General features: G+C 45.7%; 1 protein-coding gene across 1 annotated transcript in view; it reads right to left on the bottom strand.

The window, feature by feature from the left end:
* Nucleotides 1–12,296, bottom strand: part of HUNK (hormonally up-regulated Neu-associated kinase) — a 130,948-nt gene that overhangs the window by 32,252 nt on the left and 86,400 nt on the right. The window contains exon 6 of the mRNA XM_017526089.1: nt 3,089–3,224. Coding sequence (XP_017381578.1) covers nt 3,089–3,224 — 136 coding nt within the window. The remainder of the gene's footprint in view (nt 1–3,088; nt 3,225–12,296) is intronic.

The following is a 12,296-nucleotide window of genomic DNA, read 5'->3' as shown; positions in this document are numbered from 1 at the left end:
GGAGGCTGAGGCAGGAGAATCGCTTCAACTTGGGAGGTGGAGTTGCAGTGAACTGAGATAACACCTCTGCACTCCAGCCCGGGTGACAGAGTGAGACTCTGTTTCAAAAAGAAGAAGAATTCTGGTTCCATTACTTAAAAACCAAACACTGATTTGCCTCTAGTGTAAAATGAGCAATGGCCCTTCCATAAACAGAAGACACTGAGCGCTGTTTTCCGTAGTGAGCAAGGAGACCTCAACCAGCTAACTGGGTTCATGTGGAGCCCTTATGCTTCTGACCAAGTCCAAATGCAAAAACCATCACACTAATCTGGCAACAACAGGAGTTTGAACTTAGGTGTTAATCTATCAAAGCCTGTCTGCAACCCCTGGGAAAGCTATGGAACGAGATGCCCGTCTTGTAATTCTTCGTGAATGAAGATACAGCCAACAAGGAGGGGAAACAGCGTCTTTCTAAGCCCAGCTCTACTTCCTTCCACAGCTGCCGCATTGAGTGGATTGATGATGCTCATTTATTCGGTGATTACATGAGCTTAATGACTCACGTGGTCACCGCCAAGGCCCCCGCCTTTAACAGAAAGTGTACCTGCGTGCTGCTTTCCATCATGAGCAAGGCCCCTTCAGCTTTGCTCTCTGCCTCGCTTCAGGATAGTATTTCTGGTGTCTGTTTCAGATCCTGGCCCACATTGAGCTGTTATTGGAAAACAGCAATCTATTTCCAGGTTCCCTTGGTAACCTAAGTCACCTAGACTTTGTTTAAATTACCTCCCATGAGCCAAATGCTAGAATTCTAGATGGCAACGGAGTGAAACCACCCCCTCTCTGGGCACAGTGAGTATAAATTTGGCACTGTAGTGTGGATGCACACTCCCACGTCCCTTTAAAGTTTTTCTAGAACTTCCATCCCAAGCAGAGCCTTGCCTGCCCATCTTCTTTGAAGAACTCAGCATTTCAGCTTTCATAAGGCTTGGCGGGTGTTTCTAGACCTTCCCAGGCATTGAAAACAAGACCACAGAGGACACCCCTTTCTCTGCCCTTTCAGTCCCCCCTCTGCCCTCCTGGTCAGCGATTCTCTTGTCTTTAGCCAAGCTTGGTCAAATGTGCAAGCCGCCCTAGGACTGAAGGATGAAGGAAGGTGGAAGGTACTGAACCCATGTGGTCTCCTCGTTCGCTCGAAATCAGTCAAAATAAGGGCCCTCATTCCCTTGCTCAGGTTAGTTAGAAATAGACAGATGAGTAGAAAAAACATACAAGGAAATGTTTTTGGCCGGGCACAGTGGCTCAAGCCTGCAATCCCAGCACCTTGAGAGGTGGGAGGATCACTTGAGCCCACGAGTTTGAGACCAGGCTGGGCAACATGGCAAAACCCCATATCTGCAGAAAAATAGAAAAATTTGCCTGACATGCTGGTTCATGCCTCTGATCGCAGCTACTCAGGAGGCTGAGGTGGGAGAATCACTTGAGTTCAGGAGGTGGAGGCTACAGCAAGCCATGATCACACCACGGCACTCCAGCCTGGGTGACAGAGTGAGGCCCTGTCTCAAAAAAGAAAAAAAAGAGAGAAATGTTTTCCAATCTGTAGTTAGCGCACCAACATGGAGGAGCACGGGCTGTCACCAGCAGCTGGTCAGTGCTCCTATGCTGCGGATTCCTGTGTGCAAGCTTTGCTTAAAGAGCCCTCCTCATGGAAACTGATAAAGTCTTTGAGGAAAGTCCACAGGGATACCCGGCCTGAGACGAATGACTCCTAGTGCCTTTCCTTCCTGCCTCCCACATTTTAAGGCAGGGGACTTAGGGCTGAAATAAACATCACGAACAAGGCAGAAGAAGGCATCTAAGGGAGGTTTGGAAAGGGAGAGGCAATCCCATGTGATTCTGTCTGATGTTGGCAGGTGGGCTCATGAGTGGATCACACGCATGAAAACACACTCACACAAAGACTGGCCGGGTGCATTGGCTCACACAGGAAATCTCAGCGCTTTGGGAGGCTGAGGCAGGTGGATCACTTGAGGTCAGGAGTTCAAGACCAGCCTGGGCAACATGGTAAAACCCCACCTCTACTAAAAATACAAAAGTATCGGGGCGTGGTGGCACATGCCTGTTATCTCATCTACTTAGGAGGCTGAGACAGGAGAAACACTTGAACCCAGAAGGGCAGAGAGGGCAGTGAGCCAAGATTATGCCACTGCACTCCAGCCTCGGTGACAGAGCCAGACTATGTGTCAAAAAAAAAAAAGAAGAAGAAGAAGAAGAAGAAGCTGGGTGCAGTGGCTCATGCCGGTAATCCCAACACTTTGGGAGGCAGAGGTGGGGGGATCACAAGGTCAAGAGATCGAGACCATCATGGCCAACATGGTGAAACCCCATCTATATACTACAAATACAAAATTAGCTGGGTGTGGTGGTGAACGCCTGTAGTCCCAGCCACCTGGGAGGCTGAGGCAGGAGAATCGCTTGAACGCAGGAGATGGAGGTTTCAGTAAGCAGAGATTGTGCCACTGCACTCCAGCCTGGGTGACAGAGCAAGACTCCGTCTCAAAAACAAAACAGAGATATACATACACACACTCACCCAGATACACACATACAAATTTACACACAGACACACAACATATAACACACACACAGACACAACACCCATGCATAAGGAGACCCAAGCAGACATAGACTCTCTGTCTCTTTTTCTGTCTGTCACACACACACACACACACATACACACACACACACACACACACACACACACACACACACACACACACACTGGGGCCACAGCTAGTCTCAACAGTCCCTTTGTGAACTAGAAAGAGGCCCCCCTTGGAAAGCCACAGGCCCTCAAAGGCTAGATGTCAGCCTCCACTCGCCTCTCTGCCAGGTGCCCCCAAAGGGCACACAGCACAACAGCACACGGTGGCCCTGTCTCCGTTTCCTCTTGTGGACGTGTGGGGGTGGGTGTTAGGGGAAGGGGAGACAGCCGAGAGAGAATGCGGCTTTTCCTTCCATGACGGACAGCGTTCTGTCCGCAACTGCTCAGGGCTCCTAGGACAGGCCCCATCTCGCCCGAGGAGTCCCTCTGGGTGCACGCAATTACCTGTTAGGATAGGTGACATTACAGGGCACTTTTCCTGTGTAATTCTCATTAAGCCAGCGATTCGCCAGTGCCTGCTGAATATTTGGCCTCTTCACAGGATCTGGTTCCAGGAGAGAGCGCAGGAAACTGATGGCACCTGAAAGACATTCAGGAAGGGACACACGCATGTTACAGGCTGGACACAGATACCAGGGAAAGTTGCCATCACAGGGGACTGACTCACCACCTCACCTGCCCATCCTGAGCCACTGCTGGGGGGATCTCTCCTCTGGGTCTCCGGGGAGGGTTCCGATTCAATGATTCGTAGAGCCTGGCTTCACCCTCCTTTAGACAGGAGGGGTGTTGAAAATCTCATTGCCCCCCCCCCCACCTCTTTTAAAAAGACACACCACGGCCAGGCGTAGTAATCATGCCTGTAATCCCAGCACTTTGGGAGGCTGAGTTGGGTGGATTACCCGAGGTCAGGAGTTCGAGACCAGCCTGGCCAACATGGTGAAACCCTGTCTCTTCTAAAAATACAAAAAATTAGCTGGGCATGGTAGCACATGCCTATAATCCCAACTAGTTGGGAGGCTGAGGCAGAAGAATGTCTTGAACCTGGGAGGCAGAGGTTGTGGTGAGCCGAGATCGCACCACTGCACTCCAGCCTGGGCATCAAGAGTGAAACTCTGTCTCAAAAAAAAAAAAAAAAAAAAAAAAAAGACATACCACGTATCCAAAGAATTTAAGTTCTCTGTCCAAGGGAAGCAACTCGTACATGATAAAGCGAGAACTAGTTTGGGTCTCTCCATTCCCTGTGCTTCCCAATACCACCTGTGGTCTTTTCCTGTTGCTCACAGATGAGCCAAAGAGATGTTCTATCTATAGGCTTGCAGGAACGAAAGAAAATAAACAGAAGATGCCTCCTCAAAAGGTAGGTTTTTGAGCACTCACAGGGACGCCGGAAGCGTAGAGCCTTTCTGTGCTAGACCTGCCAACTGGGGACCACAGGACACTCAGAGTCTCAAGGGGCCAGAGGGGTCCTGCTTTCTGATCCTTTCCTTTAAAGCCATTCTGCATGGCCGCCCACCTCTTCCCCAAACTCTGTGAATTGATGATGCCACACCCAGGCTGCACAGAGCCCACACCCACCCAGCCCAGCTCAGCCAACGAGGCTGGCAAGACACCAGAGCGCCACACGTTTTGTTAAAGTGTTAAGAAACCTCCACATTAGTGACTCCGATTTTAAAATCCAAGCTTGTGTAAAAAGTTCTAGTGAGGACCACACTGTGAACCCATGACCACTGATGGGTCACTCCTTTTGCACTGTCTCTTAAAAGGAACCAGCTGCTGCCAGGCGTAGTGGCTCACGCCTGTAATCCCAACACTTTGGGAAGACAAGGTGGGTGGATCACGAGGTCAGGAGTTCAAGATCAGCCTGGCCAACATGGTGAAACCCCGTATCTACTAAAAATACCGAAAATTAGCTGGGTGTGGTGGCACGCACCTGTAATCCCAGCTACTCTGGAGGCTGAGGCAGGAGAATCGCTTGAACCCAGGAAGCAGAGGTTGTGGTGAACAGAGATCATGCCATGGCACTCAAGCCTAGGCGACAGAGCAAGACTCCATCTCAAAAAAAGAAGGAAGGGGCTGCTTAGATGGATGGTATGCTAATAAATTTGTCTTTCTTTTTCAAGCCTCTAGAAGTTCACTGTATCACATTAGTCATGCTGAGCACGGTGTGTAAGAAAAGGATATAAGAAACTATTGAGAAACCTATAAAATCCCTACAACCCCTTTTCCTACCATCCCAGGCAAAAATAATGTTTTAAATGCCCTGGGTTTGCTTTCATTTCACAAACATTTACAGAGCACTTGTTCATCCAAACACTCAACATAAGAAGCTCATTCATCTCTAAGCAGAATATTTGCATCCTTTAAGATTGGAACACTGGAAACAACTGGATGACAGGTAAAAATACATTTATGGTACACATGGAGCCTTCATTTTGTATTTATTTTATTTATCTTGCATTTTTTGGAGACAGAGTCTCAAAAAAATTGACCATTGCCCAGGCTGGAGTACAGTGGCATGATCATGGCTCACTGCAGCCTTGATCTCTCTGGCTCAGGTGACCTTCCCACCTCAGCCTCCAAAGTAGGTGAGACTACAGGCATGCACCATCACGCCTGGCTAATTTTTTGATTTTTTTGGTAGAGATGGGGTTTTGCCATGCTGCCCAGACTGGTCTCAAACTCCTGAGCTCAAGTGATTCTCCTGCCTCAGCCTCCCGAAGTGCTGGGATTAAGGATGTGAGCCACCACACCCAGCTCATGAAGGCTTTTCTAAGTCTACAAAATTGTGCAGCAGGAGAATATACGCATACCCACGTATGGGTAAAGAACGTCAGGGATGACTTCAAAATGCAGACGATTTGTCTTGCTTGAGTTGTGGGACTGTGATGTTTTCTTGTCCTTATTTTACAAAGAATTGCTATAATGTTTTTCCAAGAAATATAAAGAATTCTTTGGCCAGGCACCATGGCTCATGCCTGTAATCCCAGCACTCTGGGAGCCCGTGGCTCACGCCTGTAATCCCAGCACTCTGGGAGCCTGAGGCAGGCAGATCACGAGGTCAGGAGCTGGAGACCAGCCTGGCCAACATGGTGAAATCCCATCAACTGAAAATACAAAAATTATCCAGGCGTGGTGGTGGGTGCCTGTAGTCCCAGCTACGTAGGAGGTTTAGGCAGGAGAACTGCTTGAACCCGGGAGGCCGAGGTTGCAGTAAGCCAAGACCATGCTACTGCACTCCAGCCTGGGTGACAGAGCAAGAATCCATCTCAAAAAAAAAAAAAAAAAGAAAAAAAGAATTCTTTTATGTAGCTTTGTACTTCATTTCCAACATACCAAATAGTAGATCCCAGAGAACAATGTGTGATTGATCCCCCAATTTTTCTATCTTTCTCATCGAAGCTATTTTTCAGTTTTCTAAGGTAATCAATCTTTGCAAGGAGAAGTCACAAAATGTCTTACTTTCTCAAAGGCTTTAAGTTGTCATTTTAACATTGTTCTTTAGGAAATGCTGGGACTTTTGTCAACCCATTTTCTGCAGGGTAAAAATGAGGCCATCAAAAAAGGGGCCAGTTGTGATGCCAGAATCAACTCAAGAGACACAGTCTTTGCTAGGTTATGCAGCTAGGTCATCCTCCATGGTCAGCCCACCTCCAGGGCGGGTTCCCATAATGTTGAAGAGGTTATCAGATCGTCTCCCTTTAACAATAGTGGGTAGCCACTACTAGGTATCTACCCAAAGGAAAATAAGTCATTATATGAAAAAGACACTTGCACACACGTTTAGAGCAGCACAATTCACAACTGCAAAAATATGCAACCAGCCCAAATGCCCATCAATCAACAAGTGGATAAAAAAGATGATATATATAGATATGTATATTATATGTGTGTGTATATATATGTATATGTATGTGTGTGTGTGTGTGTGTGTGTGTATACATATACCATGGACTACTGCTCAGCCATAAAAAGGCAAAATAATGGCATGCTTCTCAGCCATAAAAAGGAATGAAATAATGGCGTGATACTCAGCCATAAAAAGGAACAAAATAATGGCATTTGCAGCAACCTGGATGGACTGGAGGCCATTATTCTAAGTGAAGTAACCCAGGGATGGAAAACCAAACATGGTATGTTCTCACTTATAAGTGGGAGCTAAGCTATGAGGGCGCAAAGGCATAAGAATGATACAGTGGACTTTGGGGACTTGGAGGGAAGAGTAGGAGGGGCGAGGGATAGAAGACTCACATTGGGCATAGTATAAACTGCTTGGGTGATGACTGCACCAAAATCTCAGAAATCACCACTAAAAAACTTATCAATGTAACCAAAAACCACCTGTTCCCCCAAAACGTACTAAAATTTTGAAAAAAGGAAAATCTAGGCGCAGTGGCTTAAGCCTGTACCAGCACTTTGGGAGGCCGAGGCAGGTGGATCACCTGAGGTTGGGAGTTCGAGACCAGCCTGGCCAACATGGCAAAACCCTGTCTCTAGTAAAAATACAAAAATTAGCCAGGCATGGTGGCATGTGCCTGTAATCCCAGCTACTTGGAAGGCTGAGGTGGTAGAATTGCTTGAACCTGGGAAGCAGAGGTTGTCATGAGCTGAGATCGTGCTGCTGCACTCCAGCCTTCTAGCCTGAGTAACAGAGCAAGATTCCATCTCAAAAAAAAAAAAAAAAAAAACAGTGGGTAGAAATACATGCATGGAGGCCACAAGGTACATTTACTATTTACTGTAAGTGTTATCACTGGGTACACAGCTAAAACTTTCCAACAATGTACTTCAAAAAAAAATTTTTTTTTAACTTTTATTTTAGGTTTGGAGGTACATGTGCAGGTTTGTTATATAGGTAAAGTTGTGTCACGGGGGTTTATTGTACAGATTATTTCATCACCCTGGTACTAAGCCTAGTACCTAATAGTTATTTTTTCTGCTCCTCTCTCTCCTCCCACCCTCCACTCTCAAGTAGAACCCAGTATCTACTGTTCCCCTCTTTGTGTCCATGAATTCTCATTACTTAGCTCCCACTTATAAATGAGAACATGGAGTATTTGGTTTTCTGTTTCTGTGTTAGTTTGCTAAGGATAATGGCCTTCAGTTCCGTCCATGTTCTTTAATAACCCGAAAAGCAAACAGATCTCTGCTTTTCAGAACATTTATCTCCCTTCCTTTAACACCCCTGCATTGCAAGAGTCATTTAGATCTTAACTAGGGGCATCTATTGGTCAGATAAAAAAGATGTGGGCTTAATGAATCAAGGTGGGTGGGCTGTTGCATTAACGATGTTTTCTGAGACATTGCTGTTGCTTACCCTCAAAGGACTTGGGCACCAATCCAGGCTTTTTCAGAGTATGATGAACCTGATGTGCTAAGGACAAACTGGATGTGCATTTTTGTTCTATTTTCATAACCGAGCGCTCTGCATCTTCAAAAACTGCTGATGAGCACAAGTAATTTTAGTTCAAATCTCCACTGACGAATTTTCTTCCTTTGGACGTCAGAGACATTGCATTACTATCCAAAAAGGACTTTGAGACTTCCTTAGAGCTCTTTGAAGTTTGTGTTAGGGTCCTGAAAATCCCTATGCCTCATGAGCAAAAGAGATGAAAATATTCTCCACCATCCCAGAAAGCCATGCCAGGCATGGCCACAGGCCACATGCCACCCTCCACGCCTCTAAGATAACACTTAGGTTCTCCACTCAAGCCTGGAAAAATAGTACCACCCTGCTCACATAACACGCAGTACACCTTCCTCCAATGCAAGCCCCACTTTCCTTCATAAACCATCAGCTTCCCAAAGTCTGGACTGGCTTGTGTGGGCATCTGAACTTTCTGCCAAGTGAAAGGGCTGCAGGTGACAGACCAAGCCATCAGACTTTTCACATTAGTAGCTCGATTGATACAAATAGAGACCCCTCCCCGCTCAAAGCTCCCTCCTCATCACTTTCCAAGCTAAAGAATTATTTGATAATCTGATAATTGTGCCTTCTTAGACATCTTCGTTAGTGCTGGGTCAACCCTCATAAAAGCTAACACTTCTCCTCCAGCTTGACTTCGGAGAATTCACGGCACAAAACCATCATAACCTGAAGTGACTGCTTGGAATGTATTATAAATGCTAGCATTGAGGTGTAGTGATGAAAAGGTGAGCAGTCTGAAAAATTTCTCAGCCATGAAAGACATTCACTACTCTGTGACATACAAGTGCCAACAAGCGAAAAGAAAGCATGTAGAAGAGAGACTTGGAAAGGCCCTCGAAGCTTAACTTTGCAAACAGCATGATAGAGATGAAGGGCTGTTCTTTGGAAGCATGTTCTGTGGGTTCACAAGGGCAATAATGTTGTTTTCAACTCAAGTTTGGTAATTCTTCCAACTTAATCTTTTAAAAGAGCGGTAGAATTAACAGATATGATCGTTACATAAATAAGTGACAGGGCTGGGTGCAGTAGCTCATGCTTGTAACCCCAGCAGTTTGGGAGGCCAACGCAGGAGGATTGCTTGAGCCCAGGATTGCTTGAGCCCAAGACCAGCCTGGCCAACATAGGAAGACTCTGTCTCTGTAAAAAATACCCCCTACAAAAAAATCAGCGGGGCATGGTGGCATGTGCCTGCAGTCCCAGCTACTTGGGAGGCTAAGGCGGAAAGATCGCTTGGTTTGGGAGGTTGAGGCTGCGGTGAGCCATGATGGTGCCACTGCACTCTAGCCAGGATGACAGCGAAGGCTTGTCTTAGACAAAAACAAATATGAATGACACAGTCATCCATAAAAAAGATGTGCCTTAGTGAGACAATAAAATGGGCGTATTTTCTATTTGGATTGACATTACTCAAAACATAAAGACACAGAGACAATAGATAATATCTCCAACTCTTGGTGGGGAGGGGGCAGTCTTATACTAAATGACATTAGAGAAGAGTGAAATAACACGGCATGGTAGGAAAATCTAGGTTTTCGGTCAAGCAGACTTAATCTCTCTGAGACTCAATTTCCTCACTGGTAAACAGGGACTTACCTTGCAGGATTGTATAAAAACACCACCACATGAGAAATACCTACAAAGGATCATTCAAGAAATGGCAGCTACTCGTGTTACTGGGAAACTAGCATTTTTGGATATAAGCAGGGCCAGGCTGGTTGGAAGGGAGAGGAAATAAACTTGGTGGGGTGCAAAGGACTGGAAAAAGTAGAGGCTGTCAAAAGGGCAGCAGCTGACCCTCAAAACTGAAGCCATTCACTCTATAAACAAGAAAAGACGCCTGGGCTGCCTCGGCAGCTGGTGCACTGCTCTGGACCCTACTGGGTCAGGACAATTCCCAACCCTGAGTCATCACAATTGTCTATGGGGCACCTTTCCAGGTCACACAGGCATTTTAACACCAGAGTCAGCAACTTAGACTCCCTGCGTATCTATCATGTGCAAACACTACATTTGACTCCTAGCTCAAAGGACTTTAATGCTAGTTGAAAAAAGATATTTCTATATCCCAATAGTTATTTTAAAAGGGGGGGGGGGGGGGGGGGGGCATCAGATTCCTTAATTAGAAAAGCAGATACAGAAACGCAATTCAGGCTTGACAAGTCAAGGCAACGAAGTCCTGTAGGAATGTGAAGATCTTTAACAAGCAGGCACAGAGCTCAAGGCCAAATCGTAAGCTGTCCGCCCAACACAGGAGCTATGTGAGGTTGGTCAGCAAATCCAGTGATGCTGAAACTACTGGGAACATTTTTAATATGTCTTCTTTGGGACTACATTTGCACAAGTTTTTAACAAGTTCAGAGCTGCAACTTTTGCTTCTTTAAGGTTAAATTTAATTTTCACAATAAAAAAAAAATTAAAAAAAAAAAAAAAAAAAAAAAAAAACACTTAGAGCCCGGCCTGCTAAGATTGTGTAATACTATTGAAAGTAAAAACAAGGTATGCTTCTGAAGCAATGGGACGGATCATTTTGTGTTATTAACCTACCTGTGCTCGCCTGCTCCTTTTCCCACAGCTGTGTGGGGCTCATGCTAATGCTGATCAATAAGTATTTCTGGCTTTTCACTTTCAACACACATGGTAGGGCTGCACTGCCCCACTCTCTTTAGCTGGTTGAAGCCATGTGTGATGTTTTAGAAACATCTTTCTCTTTTCCTCTCTCCCTCTGCATGGACCAGAAATGTTGGAGATGGTGGCTTCAACATCAGCCTTAGGCCCTTAGCTGAGCAGAAACTTTCAATGTTTGATCCAACTTTCAACTGAGATGTAGCATGAATGAGAAATAAACCTTAGTGGTCCCGAGCCACTGAGACTTGGGAGCTGATTGTTACTGGTCTATTCTGACTAATACAATGAAATAGCAGCAGATCAGCAGCTCTCCAGCTCCTTGGGCTCTCATGGGGTTCGAAGACAGCACTGTCTGCCATTCCCAACTGTGGGGTGTACATTCATCTACCTATTGTCCTTTGTTATGGGTCACTTGGATAAAACAGGCTCTGAACCCTCAAAGAAACTTTGGAGTCACTCTCAGAGATGGCAATATTTATGACTGTATAACCACTACAGAGACTGCTTTGAAAGACTGCATTTATTTCAAAACATCACATCTTATTTGTACTGCAATGAGATGTTATTAGACCCCTCTCAGACTGACTAAAATAAAAAATATGAATAGCATCAAATGCTGGCAAGGATGCAGAGATCATACACATACTGCTCAGGGGAATGCAAAATGGTCCAGCCACTCTGAACAAGAAGCTTGGCAGTTTCTTACAAAACTAAATACGTGCTTACTACCCAACCCAGCAATTCACTCTTAGGCATTTGTCCCAGAGAAATGAAACCATATTCACAGAAAAACCTGAACATGAATGTTCACAGCATCTTTATTCATAATAGCCCCAAACTGGAAACATCCCAACGGTCAGTCCTTCAATGGGTGAATGGTGAAACGAACTGTGGTATATCCACACCAGGGAATACTATGCACCAATAAAAAGAAACGACTCGGATTATCTCAAGGGAATTATGCTGAGTGGGGAAAAAAAAGGTGACTGACATATAGCATTGTTGAAATCACAAAATTATAGGTGAGACAGGGTAGTGGTTGACAGGGCTTAGGGAGAGCAGGAGGCAGGGAGGTGGCTGTGGCTATGGAGGAGCAGCACAAGGGATCCTTGGGAGGGAACTGTCTTGCATCTTGACTCTGGTGGCTTCACACATATGACACATGTGATAAAACTGCATACAACTAACACACACCAACACACATGAGTGTACATAAAACTTGTAAAATCTGAATAAGGTCAATGGGTTTTATCAATCTTAATTTCCCAGCAGTGATATATTACCACAGTTATAGAATATACTACTATTGGCCAGGCATGGTGGCTCATGTCTATAATCCCAGCATGAGCTGGGAGGCCGAGGTGGGAGGATCACCTGAGGTCAGGAGTTCAAGACCAGCCTGACCAACATGGAGAAACCCCATCTCTACTATAAATGCAAAAAATTAGCCAGGCGTAGTGGCACATGCCTGTAATCCCAGCTACTCAGGAGCCTGAGGCAGGAGAATAACTTGAACCTGGGAGGTGAAGGTTGCAGTGAGCCAAGATTGCACCATTGCACTCCAGCCTGGGCAACAAGAACGAAACTCCACCTCAAAAAAAA

Source organism: Cebus imitator, unplaced genomic scaffold, assembly GCF_001604975.1.
Source record: "Cebus imitator isolate Cc_AM_T3 unplaced genomic scaffold, Cebus_imitator-1.0 Scaffold41, whole genome shotgun sequence".
NCBI classification, from domain to species: Eukaryota; Metazoa; Chordata; class Mammalia; order Primates; family Cebidae; genus Cebus; species Cebus imitator.
The sequence above is the reverse complement of the archived record's forward strand: the minus strand, read 5'-3'. Positions and strand labels throughout refer to the sequence as shown.